General features: G+C 35.4%; 3 protein-coding genes across 4 annotated transcripts in view; 2 read left to right on the forward strand and 1 right to left on the reverse strand.

Annotated features, from left to right (window-relative positions):
- LOC124595739 (transducin beta-like protein 3) overlaps positions 1-2,908 on the forward strand; it is a 161,622-nt gene extending 158,714 nt beyond the window's left edge. Inside the window, exons 14-15 of the mRNA XM_047134615.1 lie at positions 1,550-1,677; positions 2,520-2,908. Of these exons, the coding sequence (XP_046990571.1) occupies positions 1,550-1,677; positions 2,520-2,702 (311 nt within the window). The 3' untranslated portion in view covers positions 2,703-2,908. The remainder of the gene's footprint in view (positions 1-1,549; positions 1,678-2,519) is intronic.
- Positions 2,909-4,744: 1,836 nt separating this feature from the next.
- LOC124595740 (DCN1-like protein 3) lies at positions 4,745-19,245 on the reverse strand. Of its 2 annotated transcripts, XM_047134617.1 has the most exons (4): positions 19,140-19,245; positions 18,949-19,055; positions 18,670-18,846; positions 4,745-8,849 (listed from the first exon to the last, which is right to left on the reverse strand). In XM_047134617.1, the coding sequence occupies exons 3-4, from the start codon at positions 18,749-18,751 to the stop codon at positions 7,969-7,971; spliced, it is 963 nt and encodes a 320-aa protein (XP_046990573.1). In that variant the 5' UTR covers positions 18,752-18,846; positions 18,949-19,055; positions 19,140-19,245; the 3' UTR covers positions 4,745-7,968. The 2 variants fall into 2 exon arrangements, with proteins under 2 accessions (XP_046990573.1, XP_046990572.1); XM_047134616.1 differs by having other exon boundaries at positions 18,949-19,238.
- A 704-nt stretch (positions 19,246-19,949) lies between these two features.
- The window catches only part of LOC124595019 (coiled-coil domain-containing protein 40), a 384,638-nt gene continuing 383,546 nt past the window's right edge, over positions 19,950-21,041 (forward strand). Inside the window, exons 1-2 of the mRNA XM_047133570.1 lie at positions 19,950-19,983; positions 20,068-20,312. Coding sequence (XP_046989526.1) covers positions 20,085-20,312 — 228 coding nt within the window. The 5' untranslated portion in view covers positions 19,950-19,983; positions 20,068-20,084. The remainder of the gene's footprint in view (positions 19,984-20,067; positions 20,313-21,041) is intronic.

Genomic DNA, 21,041 nt, shown 5'->3' on the forward strand with positions numbered 1-21,041 from the left:
GTAGACAGTTCATCACTGATGTCCACTTGCCTGATGAAACAATGTCAAGGGATATGATTCAACACTGATAGCTCCCATCACTCGCCTATGTGCCTGGACCAGCCCAGCACCTCCTCGCCAGTCTCCAGCACCTCATCCAGTGCCTTTGGTGGCTCTTGCACCATTTCCTGTTCAAGCCCGTACACTGCTCCTCAAGGGGTTTTCAACTGGGTCGTCCTGCTCAGCTGCCAGGTTCTCTCTCATCATCCACGCCTAATGCAATTCTGATGCTTCACACATTCGACACACACAGCTGCAGCCACGACTGGCCTCCTTAAAGATGGCTTTGCCATCTCCATTGTAAAGGAGGAAGGGATGATGCAGATCAGCTGTAGAGCACATACATCTACCCCTTTCCCACAAGTGTCTCTTCTGGAGACTGAGTATTCATACAAGAAGAGTATCAGTACTCTAGACAAACAGTACGTATATATGCCATTTGTTTCAGACTCCTCCAGGGAGCACCAGCTACACTTCCATGCAGCACGTGCACCAGGAAACCGGTAGTGCTGCTATCAAAGAACAAGCAAAGGCTGCACATCACACATTCACAAACATACTTCCTCCTGATGGCTACAAAAGGCTTAGTACAGCCTCCAGCAGGCGAGTTCAATTGGTGTCGCAGTTGTGGGGCAGGAGCCGGCTACACTCATAGCTCATCAAACTCAATTTGCTGAGACAAGCCAGGACACTGCTTTGCTTCACACCATCATCTTGCTGCTATGTTACTCCACTCAGCACTTGTCATTGTGAACTTTTGCTGTTAATAAATTGTTCTGTATTGCAACTTCAGAATCATCTTTTAACACAGCAAGCAACCATGTATAAAAGGCAGGATTGAAAAATTTCAATTTTATTAAGATGTTAGGAAGTTTTATTACTATAGGTGATGCTGAAATGATGAGTTAATAAAAATCACATACATTTATTTATTTTGCATCTGCCCTTAGATTGGCTGTACTCTTAGCTTCCAACCATTCTTTTTATTGATTATGTATTGATTGTTCTGAGTTTTCACAAGGGATTGGTTATATTTGTTTCAGTTTTCTGCTAATGCACCAAGTGCTTGACAGTTTGCATTTCATTGCACACACTGCAAATACAACAACTTAAGACATTTTGGGTGTTTGCCTTCTGATGTTGTCAAAGTTAGTCCATATGCAGAAATAAGCAGAGTTAGAAAGGGGAAAAAGGTTGCAGGAAATTTTATAAAATTTAGCTCACTGAAATTTGGAAATAAGTGTACGTTCATATCTCATTTATACCACTTACTTGAGTTATCTTGTCCTCTCGGAAGATATGAAAATGAATGATCAGCTGGTTATACTCATAGAAAGGAACTAGCTACAATTAATTTATGCTTTGGCCTGGATAAACTTTTCAGGAGCTGTTGCATTTTCAGATTATTCATAAGAAAGTTTTGTAGTTTCTCTCAGTAGTCTTTATTACACATTAATTTTGGAGTATTTACATAATTAAATTTTGACATCTCTGTTTTAATATTTTTCAGATGTTTTGAAGAAAGGTCAGTCTGGGCTTGAGGAAACACTGAGGCTATTAAATCAAGACCAAAAGCAGAACTTGCTCAATTGTGTATCTGCATGGAATTGCAATAGCAAGAATTGCCATGTCTCTCAGGCAAGTTTTATCATAACACGGAGTGTCTGTAACTATCAGTTATTCAATCAACTGAAAATGTATGGTGCCAGTGGTGTCAATTGACACATTTTTCATATACAGTAAAGTTTCACTTTAATAAATTGGCAGCAGGTGCATTCCTTTGTAGGTTGATTCACATTTGGATACATCTCTCAAGTGATTGTAGTCCAAAACAGAATGTGGTTGACAGGTCTGGTTTAAGGCAACTTGACTGCTTGGTCTTAATGATACAAATTACGTAAAAATTCAGACAGACTGCAGAGAACTTTTGTGGTGACGTATTGTCTATGAGAGCCTGAGTTCTATTTATTCTGACAGTGACATGAATACTGCTGCCATATCAATGTAGGATGATAGTTTTGTCTAATGTTTGGGTAGGTCTCCATTTATTTTTGAAACATACATCAAAAAAATATCAGAGGACAGGACACTTCATCAATAAATGTGCCAACCATTGGGCATTGGACGCTTTCTTTACCATTGGCACTCTGTTGTACGCGTTTCGTAACATTTAAGCTGACATACACTACAACAGCATAAAACTCGTGTGAAAATTAACATGATTGTGAAATGTGGTGCATTAGGTGTAATTGATGTATTAGGTGGATGGACAGTAGGAGAGATGCTGTGTATTTTGTTATGCCCTGGACAACTTTACAAATAATCTTTGTTGTTCTTATAGTGTTTTACAATCTGAGATTATCACAACATGGCACTGAGTAATTTGTAAGTGTTTGGGTGCTTTACATTACAATTATGCACATGTACACCCATTAGAGTTTCATAACTAATTCTTTGTTTTTATATTTTGTCTAATACAGTTAGTTATCTCCGTGCTGCTGGAAGATGTTATTGGTGGTAGCCTGACACTTCCTCATCTAGCTGAATCTGTGGAAGGACTGCTTCCATACACAGAGCGACATTTCAGGCGTCTCACACAGCTCGTACAGGACCTCCATCTTCTTCATTATACCACTGCAGTTATGGAACCTCATTCACAGTGATTATTTTCTAGCATTGTACTATTTCAGGAGACAACCAGAATATTTTCAGTCTCAAGAAAAGTTCTTTGGAAGTTGTACACATTATTTTATATAAATTTAGAACATGAAAAATACATAATGAAATAAAATATAATCCATCCTTGACTAATTCATGTGCCTATGTGAGACATGGAACCATATTTTAACATAAATATATTTTCATTCAATATTAGTGGATTAGTATTTTTCCTTGTATGAGCTGTATGATCCTTAATATTATTGCTAACCCCAGTCTTTATTTTAATATTGATACCACCAAATTCTTGTGGGTGGAAAACAAAATGAAATCTGAGTGATAACCCTAAGCAGCCGCGTTTGGAGTAATTATGAACAGTTGAAAGTATTTAGCATCTTCTGTCTCACTCTTGGTAACCTGTATCCATACCTCTCATGGAGTTGAAGGGGGTGAATAGACTGTGATACATTGAGTTATTCCATAACTGAATTTGTTGATTCAAAAAGGCATTACAGATCTTGTCTGCGAGCTGGTATTGATTGATATCAAGGGGGGACAGTTGAAAATTTGGTCTTGCTGGTGTTCGGACATGGGTCTGCTGCTTACTAGGCAGATGCTCTAACCACCAAGCCATCCAAAAACGGTGCTCATTGCAACTGCATCAACTACCCTAGCACGCCTTCCATCAGACCCAAATTCTAAACTTATCCACGCACTACAAATGTAGTGGCTCTTGCCCATTATCATCATTACTCACGGCATTTCGCAGATTCCCATAAGAGTTTGAGCCTGGTGTACAACTGCACTGAAGAAACCATTGGCAATCTCAATATGTAAATATGTGGTGTCCATTCTTTCAGACATGTCCAAAAGAATAGTGTTCCAATATATGTGATTTTGTTGACATTTTATATGGAATTTCTAACAGCAGTTCTATGTTTTCAATAGCTGCTCCCTGAGTATATTTTGCAAATACATTTAAAAGTAGCACACACAAGTATCACTGTGTAGTGCACACTGCTTAACTTTTGCACTGTTACAAAACTTCCTTTCCCTCAATTGAAATGCTTCGAACTTCACAATACTTCTTAGTATTCACTGCTTTACTAATTTTCAAGAATAGAGACAGATTAATTAACTTTCAAAAACAAGGCTGATAGTTGTGTAACTTTTCTTGGAGGAAAAGGGGGGGGGGGGTGTTCACTGTTAGATTTCATGCTACTGTCAGTTGCCCAAATTTTGATTTGACCCAAAGAGAGAGACTGCTAGATTGACTCATTATGATTAGCTGTAGTGAAAAATTAAGCAATTTGATTTACATTTGTGTCGTGTGTAACAATCACACTGTCAAGTTAGCACTCACAATTTTCAAAGAGAATAAAAGGAAATGTTGACTGAGTGCATAATGTCCATTCAATAATTGGGTTGGATTAAGTTAAACAAAATTCCTTGACTACAATAACGTAAATTACTTCACAACTTTATTTAAAGGTACTTTCTTTATATTGATGATTATAGATTAGAAACCCCTTTCCAGATAATTAGAGAGGTGGCTTAAGAAAGCTTTATTTTAAAATATACACTTCTGTGTTTGAAAACTTTGCCCATTGTAGTGCATTTGACATTTCTTTGTTTGAGATAATGATAAAAGTGGTACACTGAATGAAAGACATAGACACTTGTGTTTTATAGCAGATTTTAACCAGTAGCCAGTCAGTCTTCATATGTGTGCAGCATATAATAACGAAATAAGAGGTTTCTCATACTGAAAAACCAGTGAATAATTAAACATAAAGTCTATGAAAAATCATTTCGCTTCGAGAATAGGTGATGTTCATACAAACCTATTTGAGTTCTGCATATAATTGTAGTGATACATTTTGCCCTCTGCTGGATATATTTACAGGATCACCCAGATCCACAAAACAGCTGAGTTAATACTGCTTACATGAAAGAAATCTATCAACTTACATTGCTATTTTTACAAGACGATATGTAATCAGGTAGTATTTGGAAGGAAACAGTCTTCTGCATAAAATACATTAGATTTGCGTGTATAAACATTTTATTTTGTACATCTTCTCTTTAGAAGTCCAAGACTGCAAGTACCTTGGATGGAGTGCAAAACTTTCATTTGGCATAGTAGCTCCTTATGGAAATATATTAAGTTTATGATCATTGTGTGGGAGAATTATTATGCAAGGCATCACATATATACAGTTTTTCAATGCTTTGTACAATTAAAACCAATAATATTCACACATTATATCAAAACTCTCAAGTGAAAACATATTTGTGAGAACTTACAGCAAATTAGAGGTGGCACACACTTATCAAAAAGTTATTTCATAGTGAAATTAACTAATGTCACAGGAAGCTCACAGAAACATTTTATGAGACTATCTCATCAGTGATGTTAAGCCCAGAAAAACTACCAGATGATGTTTACATAAAAGAATATCTATGTTTACATCCTGTAGAACATATCTGTAAATGAATCTGCAGATTTTCTATTAGTTATCTTTCATTAGTAGATACCTGAAACTTATATTACCACTGACCTTATAAGGCCCAGTTTAGAGAAATTCAAAAGTATTAATAAAATTGTAATTATTGTTCATGTAAGGTTACTGTGAAGCGACAAATTATCAAGATCAACAAAGAAGAATGTAAAATAATTTTAGTATGTGAATCAGTCTTGCAAACTTTAGTATTAATAATACCAACAGACAATGAATGATGGATAAGTGTCTGAGTATAATACTGACAAGTCAGGATTCACTATACAAGATTTTAGAGTATATCATTTAGACAGGAAATATGCAAGAAATCAGCCAGGATGCAGTTGTGGTGTTATAATTATTATTGCACACACATATATATATATAATTTTTGGGCTACCAATTTCTGCATACTCAAAAGAGAAAAAATTAATTTCCAAAGCTTACAATAAACTGACAAAGGAAATTTTTACGTAGTGAGAAACTGAGTCCATAGCATAAGACATTTCAGAACAAAGTAAGTTTAGGCAATGTAGCAGCAAATTCATTTAACGTCCTTCATTAATTTAAAGAAGCCAACAGCATAAACACTTTACAATATGAAAATACATATGAATGTCTCCATTTGAAAAACATTGTTGAGGTGTTTTAATTTAAATAAAAAAAGAAAAGAAACTATCCAAATTAAGTGGAAGACTGACATGGTTGCATCACCACATACATCATATGTTTTACAGAAAGTTTATACAGCTTTTTTAACACAAAGAAACCAATACAAATAATTATAGTTGTCCCACAGTACCCTTAACATAATGACACATAAGTAAAACCTGACTGAAGATGCAATTTAACAGCCTGTTACAAGTGTGATAATATAGCCCACTTCACCAACGATGGCTATTAAAAAAAGCCCTTGCTGCATGAAGACTAATGCTTGTAAAATAAATAAATAAATAAATTTGTATTTTTAAAATAGAGAAATAAACTGGTAAACCTGCATTATTTGACCAAACAATCAGTCTTCTGAAAATAATTAATCAGTTTTTAGTAATTCAGGTAAAAATATTAAAATTTTCTTTTCAAAGTCAACAGAAATAATATCTAGTCAACAGCAACATAATGGCTGGTCTGTAGTATAGTCGAAAATTTTCATAAACACTGGTTCTTTTCTATTTACATGTGTATTAGTTCGATCATTACATACATTGAATCCTTGTTGGGACTTCTCACCTCACATGGCTGTGTCTTTGTCAACATTACATTCAGCATAAGTAATTTATATCTTCCAGGTCTCATTTCAATTCCTTAAAAATGATGCTACAGTGCTGTACTTTTGGTCACTGATATTTAAAGGTCTTCATATGAACAATTGTTAAGACATCTTTTACAAAATACAGGGATATGTTAACAGACTAAACCATGTGAAAATATAATATAGTAAATAAATAATTGAAGAATATTGTTATGGACTTGATAGTTCCATAATACTGTATATTAAATCTTTTTTCCCCATCCATTTAGTATTTTACTAACCATTTTCAGAACACATTTCCTATTCCTCCATCATTTACCTACAAAGGATACCATGTCACTGCAGAATGTATTCACACAGTGTTCTCAATCACATCAGTACCTTAATTTTCATAGGCACTGTTTAAGCTTGAGTGTTTATAGTGTGCTGCCTTATTTTCTTGTACAAATGGTGTGTGGAATGAATAATTTCTTAATAGTCAAACATCAATGGCAACTCAAGGGGACATTGAGAACTATGAGAGCTGCAGGTGGTGTGACTTGATGTACTATATTGTTCCCTTAGTGGTCTGTGTCACCTTTTTACACTTTTCTGACTTCCCATTTCTGTTGTTAGTAATTGAAAAAGGAGAAGCTCACCATCTGATACTCTGCTTCTGCCACAGATCAAATCATTGCCTTCATTTGTCAGATGATGCAGTCAATGACATACTTATTTCATCAACTGACTTTCATATAGAACAACAAACATGTTCAGAGTTATACATTTAGAGCTGAAAATATTTCATACACTTGACAGTAAGCAGAAGTCCTTTTCTCTCATAACCTTCAATAGGGAGAGGAAGAGAGAAAATTTCATGTATGCTGAATCTGTGAAAATTCGGGAATGGTAATGTTGATATTGGGATTCTCTGAAGCCTGAATGATTATAGATACTGATTGGAGTTTTAAAACAAGGAAACTAGAATTATCTTCATATTTACATTTATTTTCAGTGATGAGAGAAACTAATTTAAAAAATGGCATCCTCTCAAAAATATCAAATACCTTTATTTTCCAAGTAAATGCACTGTTCACTGACCACTGCAGCACCTTGTCTGTTATTTCTCAAGTTGAAACTGGCTTAAAAACTGATCAAGCAATGTATAAACATATTAGGAAATATAATGTGGTGATGCAAACAATGTGCACTGATGCTTTCCTGGCATTCTTATTTGCATTTTCTTGCTACCAGTACAATAATTATATTACTGCATATTTGAAACTCAATATTAATAAATATCTGCAAACTGATTTTCATGTGAGTGGAAAGAGTCCGAATTTCATATACCTGAAACAACAGCATATCAACAAGCATTAAACAGTGCTGCTAGAAAAACTGCTATGTTTTTTCAAACAGTTACTGACTGGATACCATAAATTAGAGTTAGCATGGCATCCTAAGCAAACATCAGTCTTACATGTGATAAATTAATAAAAAAATAATCCAAAGTTTTCAGTAATAAAACAAGTTACTTGCTTATTCACAGTCTTGTTTAATTATTTCTTCTTTATCTTTCGATATATTTTGATTCAGTTTATCATTTTCAAATTCAACAAAATCATCAAAGAGACTTGGCCAAGCCTCAGTGTCGTCATATGAACTGAGGTCATCACCCACAGCTTCTGAGAAATTAAGAAACATATTCCAAGTGTCTCGAGGAATTCCTCTCACATGGGGATGATTTTCTAAAAAGAAAAGCCACCGCGAAAGAATCGGTGGCTCACAGGCAGAGAACACCAAACGCCACAGACAAATGGCCATATCGGACGGTAATATACGCTGACCTGACTCTGCATCTAGGCCAAATCTGAACGTAAAGCGGTACAAATCTTTGAACATTTCAGGGTCCTTCAGAACATCAGCAACCAATTCTGGGAGTTTTGCTTGAATAGCACGTACAGAGTCCACTCGCATTGCACGACATCCATTCACAAATTCAGATCTGGTAAATCGGCACATCTGCTCAGCATTTAGACGCCATGCGAGCACCAGCACTTTAAAATCATCTGGCGAGACAGAGAGATCATTGCAGAGTCGCTCAATTCCATCAGCTAGAATAGAATCCTCATTGCTGTCTCTATACTGGTCAAAGAGGACATTAAGCTTTGACTCTGAAGGTTCCCTTCCTTTTGTTTCACTACTTGAAAGTCCAGATGTGCGACTCAAAGGTGGAATACGAGGGTAAAATGTCCGAGTTGTTTTGTCACGGTGCAAGCTGCCATAATTATCACTTCCAACGACAAAGCTGGGAATGCCTGCTCCTTTGCTGTTGCCATTAATTTGTGTCTCCACAGTACCCAAAGGAGAGCAATTAATATCTTCAGCTGAGCTAAGGACTCCCGTCAGTTCCTTGATCTCTGGAATTGAAAATATTTATCGAATAATGTACATGTGTATCATTATAATAGAATATGTATAGAATTAAACAGTATATATAAGTGAGTGAAATGCAAGCATTTCATACAGAATTATGAACAAAAAAAGTTGTTTAAGAACTGGACACCCTAATTTTGAAATGAAAGCAATGAAATGAAAGGATTTGTTGAATACAGTCCCAGTCGTGATAATGACCTATGCAAGCAAGTGTAGTGGCGTACCAAAACACAGTTGAAGGTGTCAAACTGCAATACAGATGAGAAAACAATCTGCAAAGGGTATAGTGAGATGAAAAGAAAAATAGCGGCAGCTGGGACAAGTATGACGCAAGGGACATGGTGTTTTGGAGTGGCATAGAATGTGGTAGATGCAGGTAGAGGATACACATCATTGGGGACTGAGGTTTCAACTTGTAGGATGGGTTGAAGGCACAATTCACACATGCACAATTCAGAGAAGCTAACGCTGTAAGAATCCAGATAGCACTGACTGTTACACAGCCGATGAAATTAACCATCCTGGACAGCACACATTGGAGCCAGGTATTTGATCTTGTCTCTGGCCACTGATTAGCAACTGAACTCCACAATGAAAACAATTGGTAATAACAGATTGGTTAATAAATAAATCTTCTGCTACCAGTCATGATTTTCTTTATTTACTTTTCGCACAATGGGTTTCGGGAAATGATTCCCATTTTCAGGAGCATTTTTTGCTTGTATTGTGCCATTTGTATTGATGTTGTCAATGAGTGCGTTTCTGCTTCATTTTGTTGACTTTTGCTGCAATATATAAGAAACACGCGATTTTTTTGTTGGTTATAGATTCTTTCGCCACTAATGTCACCAAAAGAAACAATAACCAGCTAAAAAAAATCACCTGTTTCTTATATATTGCAGTAAAAGTCAACAAAATGAAGCAGATTTTCACGCATTGCCAACATCAACACAAATGGCATAATACACACAAAAAACGCACTTGAGAATGGGAATCATTTCCCGAAATGTGTGTGAAAAGTGAAAGAAAATCGTGACTGGTAGCAGAAGGTTGTTTTCACAGTCACAGGCTTTCAAAAACCATTTATAATGGATCAAATCAGGAAAAGAGTTATTAACTGCTCATGAGCACAAATAGTGTATTGGGTAGTGGCGGTAGCCCTGCCTCAGATGGGATATGATACAGCAGTACAAGAACTGCAGCAGGAGATTGTGACTGGGTGCATGGACACTTCCTGAAAGTAGAGCCATAAGGCTATGGTTGGAAACAGAGGCACAAAGTTGGGCAAGGATGTAATGTAGGTTCGGTGTGGTACATAATACCGATCAAGACGGACAGCAAAAAAGATTTTGCAGGAGATAATTCTTGTTTCCAGATGTATGATGTGATTTAGCTGGCAGTTGTTCGCAATTACGTATAATGTAATGGAAATGGAAATGAGCGTATAGCATTGCTGGCCGGGAGGCCCCATGCGGGGGAGTTCGGTCACTGTATTTCAAGTGCCTTTCAGTTGACGCCACTTCTGTGAGTTGTGAGTTGCGGGCCAACGATGATGAAAATGATGATTATAATAATAACAATAATCCGATTCCACGCACCTACTTTGATCCATGATGTAATAGTGTTGTGTGTGACGTCACTATGGCACAGTGTTTTCGAGTTGGTTCTTGTTTATAGATGATGTGTTGTTGCATTTGATAGCACCCCCTGGTGATAGATGTTGACATGTTGGGTTTAACATATGGTATTGGTTTCATTTGAGTCTTGGTAACATGGATTTATTTTATTTGTGTGTGTGTGGGGGGGGGGGGGGGGTTGGCCAAACTAGATGAGTTTATTTTATAGCAATTCTGATGTTTTGTATGTATTATATTTATGGTATTTTAGTTGTGTTTTAATTAATCTAGTGAATATGTTTTGAGTTGCTGGGAATTTGTTTTAGGTGGTAGTTTGGGGGTTATGTAGGTGTGTGAAGTTTGTCTTTGTGGTTCTTATATCTGTGGTTTGACAGTAGGTATCACGAGCTGCATTATATATATATATATATATATATATATATATATATATATATATAATTTTTTTTTTTTTTTTTTTTTTTTTTTTTTTTTTTTTTTTTTTTTTTTTTTTTTTTTTTTTGAAATAAGGGCTTTGTTCGAGCCATATAGTTCAAGGGAAATGTCCTACTCTGCTTTTCGGAATTGCAGATGTTGGTTTTTCGGTATCTTTGACTTCATTAAAAATATCTACCTCAACATAGGTTGAGTGAAGTGTACGATTCCTGTTAGTTTTGTGGCCGTAGCATTATGTTGTACGTTGAGTTTAAAAACAATTTTTTTTTAAATATTTGATTTGGTACAGTGCGGTGTTTTGCATTGTTATACATTTAGCTGGTTCTGAAATAAACCCCATATTTCCTGTGGTTGTCCCATTAGTTTCATTTGACTGTTGTAGTGAGATGTTCTTGTGTCGTTTTTATTTTTGTGCATGTTTGTTAGCACATGTGCATAGTGACAACATTGTTGCCGTTTTATAAATACTGGAAGCAGGCGTTTCTGCCATACTGATAAAATCAAGGATCAAAGCAGATAGGTACAGTCAGATGCTTCCATGCCACAGTTTTAAGTCATAGTACCCTAAACACGATCCAACATGGGCAACATAAGGTCAATTTGCACTTTATGAACAATGTACAGCATTCTCATAAGAGATAAAATACTATGTCCCATCCAAACACCCACGGCAACAGGGCACTGGACAACTACATAGCAAAACTCAAAAGGACCTTCAAGCCACTGAATAAGAAGGTGATAAACAGTCGGGGCTCTACAGAAAGCTAGCTGGGTCTATTCAAAATAATACAAACAGCAGCAGAATAAATTCATAGGCACAACAGGTTCATATTCCATCTTTAATGGCAATGTCTTTGATGAGTCATTAAACCCTAATCTTTGGATTAATTGAAATATTCTATACTGCTTGTCAACTCTCAAATAAACAGTCATCTTTCAACCTAATGTAGACCGCGAGTTACACTAATGATCGGTAGGTCGCCACATGGAATATTCCGTGCTCATATTAATTGGCTTCACCAACTCGTAGCCCAACAGTCACCTTCTAATCTGCACTGCAGATTACAGTGAAGACAAACATAAAATTATCAACTGAATGGATTACTTCATTCAGCAGTTTTTATGGTGGTGTATTCAGTCACTCTGGATTATCTCTATAATTTGGAATTTTTCTTTTACTTGAGTCTACCTTTTAAATCTATGTGCAAAAACCATCAGCTGTTGGTGACCACCCTTCCTCACAGCTCCATGAACACTTTGTGTACCATGAATTCGAGTCACGTTCTCCATAAGTCTGCCAAAGCCCTGTAGCTCATTAATTAATGAGGGGACAGGGGAATATTCTATATAAGTCTTCGGCTTTGACCAGTGAACGCAAAAGCAGTAAACATCATGATGACTATAACATGATACCAGTGGCAATTTTTTTCAAATGACAGTCTAAGCTATAGATCAGTCTGTTAACACAACCAGGCCTTTTTTTTCACATTCCATGGATTAGCCAACCAACAATAAATCTGTACATATGCTCCAAAAAGTGATGTCGCAGAAGCAATTAACGTTATGTCAGTGGTCAAAAGCAGATGACTAGCATCGAATATTCCTCTTGACCCTAATTAAGAAACAATTTCATATTTCATCCTCATTCATATTATAAGTACTTGAATGACAACTGAAAGGACAAACTAAAGAAGACGGAAAGGTGGGGGAGGTGGGGAAGAGGAAAATGTCGTTATTAGAAAGAGGGAAAGTCATATTGGAATATCAACACTCACAGCAAATATGACAATCGAGTTGCAGATAGGCACAATGGAAAGACACAGAGCTTTCAGCCTAAGCTCAGTTTCTAACAGTCTTCCTTGGACCTGTCTGCAATTCAATGTGTCATCTTTGTGGTGTGCAGCAATCTACCCTTTTCATAATTGTTGCTATTATTATTATTATTATTAGAAACAAGCATCGTGAATGACTACCTGAGAACTATTTACTGGGTCAAATAATAGTGTTAATACTAAAAACACACTTTTACTAAAAAAAAAAAAATTAATTTCAATTAATACTGTTCTAACAAAAATTGAAATCCAATCATGACACTACATTTAGCATAAAATAAATTTCAGTGCATTGTCAATATTTAGTAAATTTTGGAGAAAATTTCTTATTTAAATCTTCTACATACAACCAGTCATGTATGTTAGATAATACAGGCAGTGTTGTCATGCTCTACGATTGAATCTGGTTATATGCCAATATACCAAACCACCATTGAAAATCAGGGAAATCATCATTTTAAGCAAATCATCAATAGATGATAAAAAGACAAAATGAGACAGAATTACGGGTCATTCCATATCAAATCACCCAATAAAAAATAAAATTTACACCCACCTCCTTAGATTTTCATGAAATTTGGCTCAAATGGTTCTAATACCATCCTGACAACACCTGCAATTTTTTTTGCTGTATCTCATAGTTTTTTAAATACATTTTTAAAGTTTTTATGTTTTGCATTTTCCGAACCTTCGGAAATGGTAAATTTAATTTGTATTCAAAACTTTAAAATTGCTTATCTTAAAAACTCTTTTAGGTAACATCATGAATTTTTGCATCAAGTTTATTTATTATACATATTTGAAGATAAAATGATACTATTAAAATATATTAATATTTTCTATGAAAAAAATATATATGTATTTTTCTCTCTTTTTTTTACGGATGTTTTATTTTATAAGAATTGCAATATCTAGAGTCTCAGACCTGATAGAATGCTTAAATTTGTTTTAATTTACTCTTAAACATATAGGCTACTTGATACAACAAAAATAATGATGGCTTTTTAACATGTTTATTAATTTTAGTAGATTACATTAGAATTATGTACAAAGATAGTGTACTTACGACACCTATGTATAACCCAACTGATTGCTTGAAACATTGAATTCAGTCCAAAGTACCAGTTACCATCATAATTTGCAGCCACATAGCTATTTATGGATGGTTCAACACGAACCCAATCAGAAGAAGAATGGAAAGAAAAGACTAAGAAGGGTTTTACACTATCTGTAGTCCTTCTAATTTCAAGATTGTTTGTTGGAAGTGGTTTGAAGTTATAAAAACTTCTTGTTCCACGAATGGTTCGGGTTGCTGAAAAACGTTTTTCTAGTTTTAACCGTAGCAAATCAGCTTCTTTTTTGTCAATAAAGTGAAAATGAATGTTTTAAATATTTTTTTCACAAAACTTGTACACATCGATTGCTGTCATCATTTGTTCTTTGTCTGAAAGCTGTAGACTGGCTTTCCTTAAAATTCTTTTAATAGTTCCTCCTAGGCCATCGCATATTGACTTCCGATGACTTGTTGCAAAAAAAGTGTGTTGGGCCTTCAAATTAAAGTCTCTCAAGTGTTCAGTCAAATTTTTAAAACTGTTTCTATTTTTGTACTGCCCAGCACAACCATCTGTAAAGTGTTGAACTGAGTCAATGTCAGTATGATGTAATGACAGCCACTTTGTAATTTCTTTTTGTACAAAGTTAACAAAATCAGTGTCATGTTCTTGGTCATCACTAGTAAAACAGTGGTTGGAAACAAAAACATTGTTTTCCTCATTTCTTAGAAAAACTCCAACTGGGTGTAGAGTACAACCACCTCTATTCCAGTGGTAACTTTGGATCTCATTTTGTATAACAAAGGAATAATTTTCACTGAAATCCATCACAATAATTGCTGTTTTGGGTGGTGGGTCTTCTTTCAATCTTTTAAAGGCTCCTGATTGGGATTTTGCTATAAACGAGTGCGGGGTGAGCTTTTCCAATGACCTAACCAATAAAGAAATGTAGTCTTCAGCACTGATAGACTGTTTGATCATTTCTGCCCTGTCTGTGTTAACCCACTGACTGATTACAATTTCTTCTTCTAAATCATAATCTTCACTTAGTTTTTCAGTTAAGTACTCAGTGCAGTATTTGCAGGACAGCTGTTGCAATGATGTAGCATGCAGTTTTGGTTTTCCGTGTTGCACACAAGCATCTTAATTAGGTCTTTATAAGATTCTTCAATTTTCACAGCATCCAGTAATAGTTTAACATTCTGGTGGATACTGCATACACATACAGTGTGTGTGCCTGCAGCACCAGCAAGGATACACCATTTAGGTCTCAAGAAACAAAATTTTGAAAATCCTCCTTCTACCTCGGGATTCTCCCATTTGAAAGAATAATAGAGTTCTCTCAAGTTACACAAAATGAGTCTTTTTTGCATGTACACATTTTTTTGAACACTTACTTTGTCTTTTGTTCCAGGTAGCACTCTGGAACTTTCATCCTTTTCATAAAAATCTGTTACAAGTCTTACTGTATTTTCAGAAAGAGTTTTACCTTTTTTTGGACCAGGAGTTTCCAAAATACCCTTTCCAGATTTTAGCTTTCTAGCTTGTCACACCATGTACTCATTTACATTAAATTCTTTCATCACTTTATTTCGACTCCAAGAATCTGGAGCCAAGGTCAGAATCTGGATTTTTCTAGACCTCCCAACAGATGAAATCTTCTCTTTCATAAGAGAAATCATTACATCAAAATCCTTTGCTTTCTCAACCACACTTGTATCTTCTTCGTCATCATCAGAACTTGGTGCATCATATTTTAATGCTTTTGAAACCGCCTTTTTTGCAGTCTTTTTAATACTGCTAACCTTCCTTTTAAAATAAGACCCTTTAGTTTGTTCTGACAAGCCATGAAGCTTTATCAGTGTTAAACCTAAATTATCAAGAGCAATGTTTGTTTGTACGAGGGATTCATTTCCGGATTCCAATGATTCTAATTCAACCATGACTTCATCATCTGTTTCACTTTCATTGACTTCAACTCTTAATTTTTCCTCACAAAAGTTACGGCATGTTGAGCGAAGCTTTTGTCCAGGTTTTATGCTAATATTTTTTGTCAGTAATTGTTTAGAAAGATCCAAGCCTACACTTCTCAACGATTTTTTGATGGGCTTTCTGTGTTTTTTTAGTGGGTCTACACGTATTGTTTTATACTTTTCAAAAACATTTAAAAAGTAGCAGCTGTGGTGTGAACATATATTCTTAAATTCACACAGATTAATTCCAGATCGTAAGTGGATCAAATCTTTTTCTTCCTCACTCAATTCAGATACCGGTTGTAACTTTTTTGAAGGTGTGTAGGTTGTTTGGAAACAGTCAGATTTTTTAAATAACCCTATGCTACAGGTTTGAATATCTGACATACTGATTTCACTTTTGGTCTGATTACTGTTCTGGTTACTTTTATAGGATATTGGAAAAGAATCTCTGTAAACTAAGTAACAGTACTTACTGAAAGTTCGAATAAACTTAATAAAATACTATCCAAGCACTATTTAACACTGTAATAATTTTTTACTTCAAAACACAGGAGTAACAAAACAAAATCCAAGCGTACATTGTTGCTCCAAGAAGACAAAAACTTATTTTCGGTGTCTAAGTCACTTGGTACTTTTTATTTTTAAAATATAATTAACATTATTTTAAAAATTAGATAACTACTAAGCAGGTTAAAAAGCCAACATAATTTTTCTTTTATCTAATAGCCAATACAATTAAGAGTATTTTAAAATAAATTTGAGCTTTCTATCAGGTCTGAGACTCTAGATATTGCAGTTTTTGTAAAACTAAACATCCATTCGCTTAAAAAAACTTGTAACTTTTTTTTCATTTGGAAGATTTTAATATATCTTTATGGTATTTTTTTTTTAACATTTAGATATAATACACAAACTTATTCCAAAATTTCATACTGATATCTTGAGTATTCTTTAATATACAAATTTTTTTAGTTGTGAGGACATGTTTAAGTTACAATTTCTGACTGCTGAAACAACGCCAAATCTAAAAACTTTAAAAATTTATAAAAAAAAAAAAACAAACTATAAGAGATAGAGCAAAAAAAATTTACAAGTGCTTTCAGGATGATAAAAGAAGTAATTGTACCAAGTTTCATCAAAATCTGACATGGTTGGTGTCAAGGCCTGGGTGACTTGACATGGAATGACCCTTACATATTCAAATGTGTATGTCTACAATCCCGTGAATATTGGAAGAGCTTTTAAAGCTTTAGGCACCATGCATGTTGCTTTTTATAGTGTTTTAAATGGAGAAAAAATCAAGTATTGATAGCAATATGGCCTCAAACATATAGGGTGCTGCGAAATAGGAACCCTAACAATGGAAGAGAGTTCCACTGTATTTAGATGAGCCATCTGAATAAATGTAGACCTGTACTATTAACTGAGAAACAAGCAGACTTACTTGTGTACATAACATGGGTGGGTAGATGACACAGAAAAAGATTTTAAAAATACCAGTAAAATTGTTTGTAATAAATTTGTGATTTCTAATGTTTTCCCAGTGTAAATGACTGATAGCGAGTTTCCACATGTTCAGCTGACTAACTGCTAAACTGTCAGAAGCTCACTATTAAGCAATAAAGGTCTGTTTTAACTCTTCTGGAAGATCTTGTGTCTTTTCTGGGTATTATGTGAGAAGCTTGTATTATCAGAATTAACCTATAATTTCCTGTTTAGTTGTTACAGTAAAGTTTCAGCAAATTCAATTCTATTTAAGTGAGACATGTGGGTCTGGTGTCTTATCTTAATCATTTCAATGCTAATAGGTGTATTTACTGCAAACAAATCCTATACACCTGGAACAATATGACATTGACCTAGTTAATGACAGAACATAACTACATATAAAAATGGAAAAGTGTGTTATTTATACAGTTAATAATGAATTTATGTAGAATAATATATTACGAAATTCCTATCAGTCTTCCACTTCAGCGTATGGGTAAGAGTTATGAAGGAGAGGGGTTTAAGTGTGGTAATGGATCCTTCCTGAAATCTTAGCTGTGGTGATAGACTACTTTGTAGCGCATCCCAAGGTCTAGGTTACGTTGAAAAAGGGAATTTGGTTGCGAGTTAGCGAAGCAAACAAATGTGGAAGCCAAATGAAAGTTGTGGTTAAAACTGACTGGCAGTGCAGCATAATGTTTACGTCCATGCCACACTGAAAAATGTATGGAGATCCAAGATGTAACTTTTACCTAAAAGAGGGTTGACAAATGATACGAAAGCCCATATGCCTATAGATAAGAAAAATTTTATAATTGTCATGTTGCAGACATAAAGCTATCCAGTAGTATTTTTTATGTTTAAAAACTTTCAGTGAACAAGATTCCTTGAATTTTTGCTGCTGGTCTTGACTAAAAACTGCTCTTAAAGATCATGATACTTTTCTGTCAAGTTTATCCAGTACCTAGAAAAATTAATATACAATCTACCACATTATGTGTGTCACTCACTGACATATTTGTTGATGAAAGCAAATGATGTGCATCAGATTTCCTAAGCAACCTTTGGCAATTTTCAAGCCAGCTTGACATTTCTATGAAAGACCATGCAGTGTATACTTCACGTGAATTCTGGGGGAAAAGCCAGCAAAGATGGTAATAATTAAGTATTACAAATAAAAGCACAATGAAATTAAGAAACCACGTCTTATAAGCAAGTGACAAATCTACAGAGACCATGGTTTTTTAACAATGACAAGGAATAAGAGCTTATACCACACGTATGAAGAAAAACAGATGTTATAACGGGAGACACAATCGACTCTACAAAAATTTGCTACAAGCATTTAAAAAATTCTCAGTTTTAAATGTTTTTGTTACCTACGAACCTTCCTTGTCTTTCTCCAGGGGACCGTTTGTGGACGGAACTGGAGGCGGAGGGTCCTTGAAGCAAGAGAAACAATTTCCCATTGGTTTTCGAACAAACGTCCAGTATTTAAAAGTTTCTGCTTGTCGCTCATGAAGAGGCTGTTGGTATATGTATTATGGAAACACCGCAGTCACCTCTTCACGTAATGAAACAGAAAATACAGTAACATTATTTTTGTAGAACATCGATATTTTAATAATAAACACCATGAAAAGTACTAAAAAAACTGAACTGCTACCTCTAAAATATCAGGCAAAGTACGGGAAGTGTGGTAAAAGGAGGATTTATATTGCACATTCACAGCAGAAGACCGTAGTTGGCGGCCGTACGTCATGTTTACTTTCCCTGAAAATCGAGCTCTCTGTTTATTTAATAATATCAGTTATAAACATCTGCCACGTCATTTCAATAAAGTATGTGTGTTCCCACAATTATCATATCTTCGAAAAATATTATTGCACTGAAGTAGAACACTTCACAGCCAGAAAAACAAATACAGTCAAATACACACACTTCAGATTTTCTTTGGTTCAATGTAACCAGAGTGTTTATCACCAGAGAGGTTACTAAATTAGACGAATCCAAATTTTGCACGCTGGAGTACTATTAATAAATGATTTACTCTTATTTTTGAAAAATTGTGGCATTAAAAATGCATTGCTGCAACACTTCATATTCGCATTCCCTTCCAGAAATCATAAAGCAATCATTAGACTATTGAACTACGCCAAGTTCACACTTTACAAAGTGGCAAAATCTAATACCTATGAAAACCTGTCACCATTGACATCAAAGTCGACTAAGGATTTAACTTCCAACATTCTCTTCATATTAAAATCCAATAGCGTAGATTCTATGACAGCTGTGCTAGCTACCATTAAAACTTTATTTTAGTGCTGCTATGTTATAAATGACGCATAGAAAACTTGATATATCGAAAAAATAAATACGTGCTCTATTTAGTGCACTCGGACTGCGTGCGACAACAACAAATCACTTTCCTTTGCATATTTGCTTCCAAGATTTTTTTTCTTCGGTTCACAATGAAAGAGACCTTTTGAAATTGATCATCTCGTAAGAATATTCAAATAAATATTTAATTTTATTTTAAAAGAGTCTCGGGGAATAGTTTTAAATGTCTTGCTTTCAGCGTCAGAATCTAAAAGCATTGTTGTCAAAGATTGCGGAGGACCACGCGTTCGCTGTTGCTATGGGTACGATGTCGCTTGTTGTTACTATGACTCCTAATGTCCGCAGGCGTAGCAAGAATCAGGTATTTCGTTGTTGTAAGAGATGGATTAGAACAGTTCACTGGACTCATTAAATTGTTACGGCTACTCATTGCATTTTCTTCCAGGGTTCAGTAAGGGAAAAATGGCGCACCAGTTTGAGGCAAATACCGAGGGCGCAGTCCTCCAGGAAAGCCAAGAAATTGAGCGGAAGGGCACATCCACAACAAAAAAGTTCTGGCTTCGGCCCAGTGAAGACATAGAACCAGAAGGATTACTTCCAGATCATGACTTAATGAAGCGCTTCCAAATAGCGTTGAAGAATCACCTCCAGCGACAAAATGAACGCTTGTCGGAAGAAGTTTTAGAACTGGTAATGCTTTTTTAAAAATGTTCCCCTACGTGGTACATACAAAAATATTTACGCAGAAGACAATAGATTCTGTAGAAACCATTGGGCACTGTATAGTTGGTTGCGGTTGCCGTACGTATTATTTTAAGTACTTGAATTAGTATTTTCGCTTAACGTTACCCAGAATCTAATCCAAGATTTTGATCTGGATGGGGGGAGGGGTGAACTCAGAAATTTTGTGTCACTCCTGCTACCTCCAGATTTTCTAGAGTAAACGAAGGTGTTTTCTAAATTTATGGTAATACCAACAACAACAACCAGAAAATTTTAGAACCTGTTAGGTCTAAAAGCTATGTTGCAAAGAATGTCTTTTTTTTAGATTATGGAGAAACGGGTGTAGTTGTAGGAAGGGAGCAGTGTTTCAGCGGCATGCCAACCACCCCTTCCCCCCGCTGCACCATATTTGTCCCTGACGTCATCAACATTAGTGTGGCTCATCCCAATCATTAATAAGCTCTGGGGCCACGGAGAGCTTCAGTTATGAGACATAATGCTGTTATGCAAACTTATGCTGAAAGTAAATTGTACAAAGCAAAGAGTTTGCATGTTTCTGTCAAGTATTATGTACACTGGTATGTTGCATATACATCTCGATACGTAGGTCTCCTTCAGAGTTAATGAGATCTGTGGGAGAAACAGCCGTAACAAAGCTAATCTACCTGATATGCAGGATATATGAGACTGGCGAAA

This window comes from Schistocerca americana, chromosome 2 (assembly GCF_021461395.2).
Source record: "Schistocerca americana isolate TAMUIC-IGC-003095 chromosome 2, iqSchAmer2.1, whole genome shotgun sequence".
Lineage (NCBI taxonomy): Eukaryota > Metazoa > Arthropoda > Insecta > Orthoptera > Acrididae > Schistocerca > Schistocerca americana.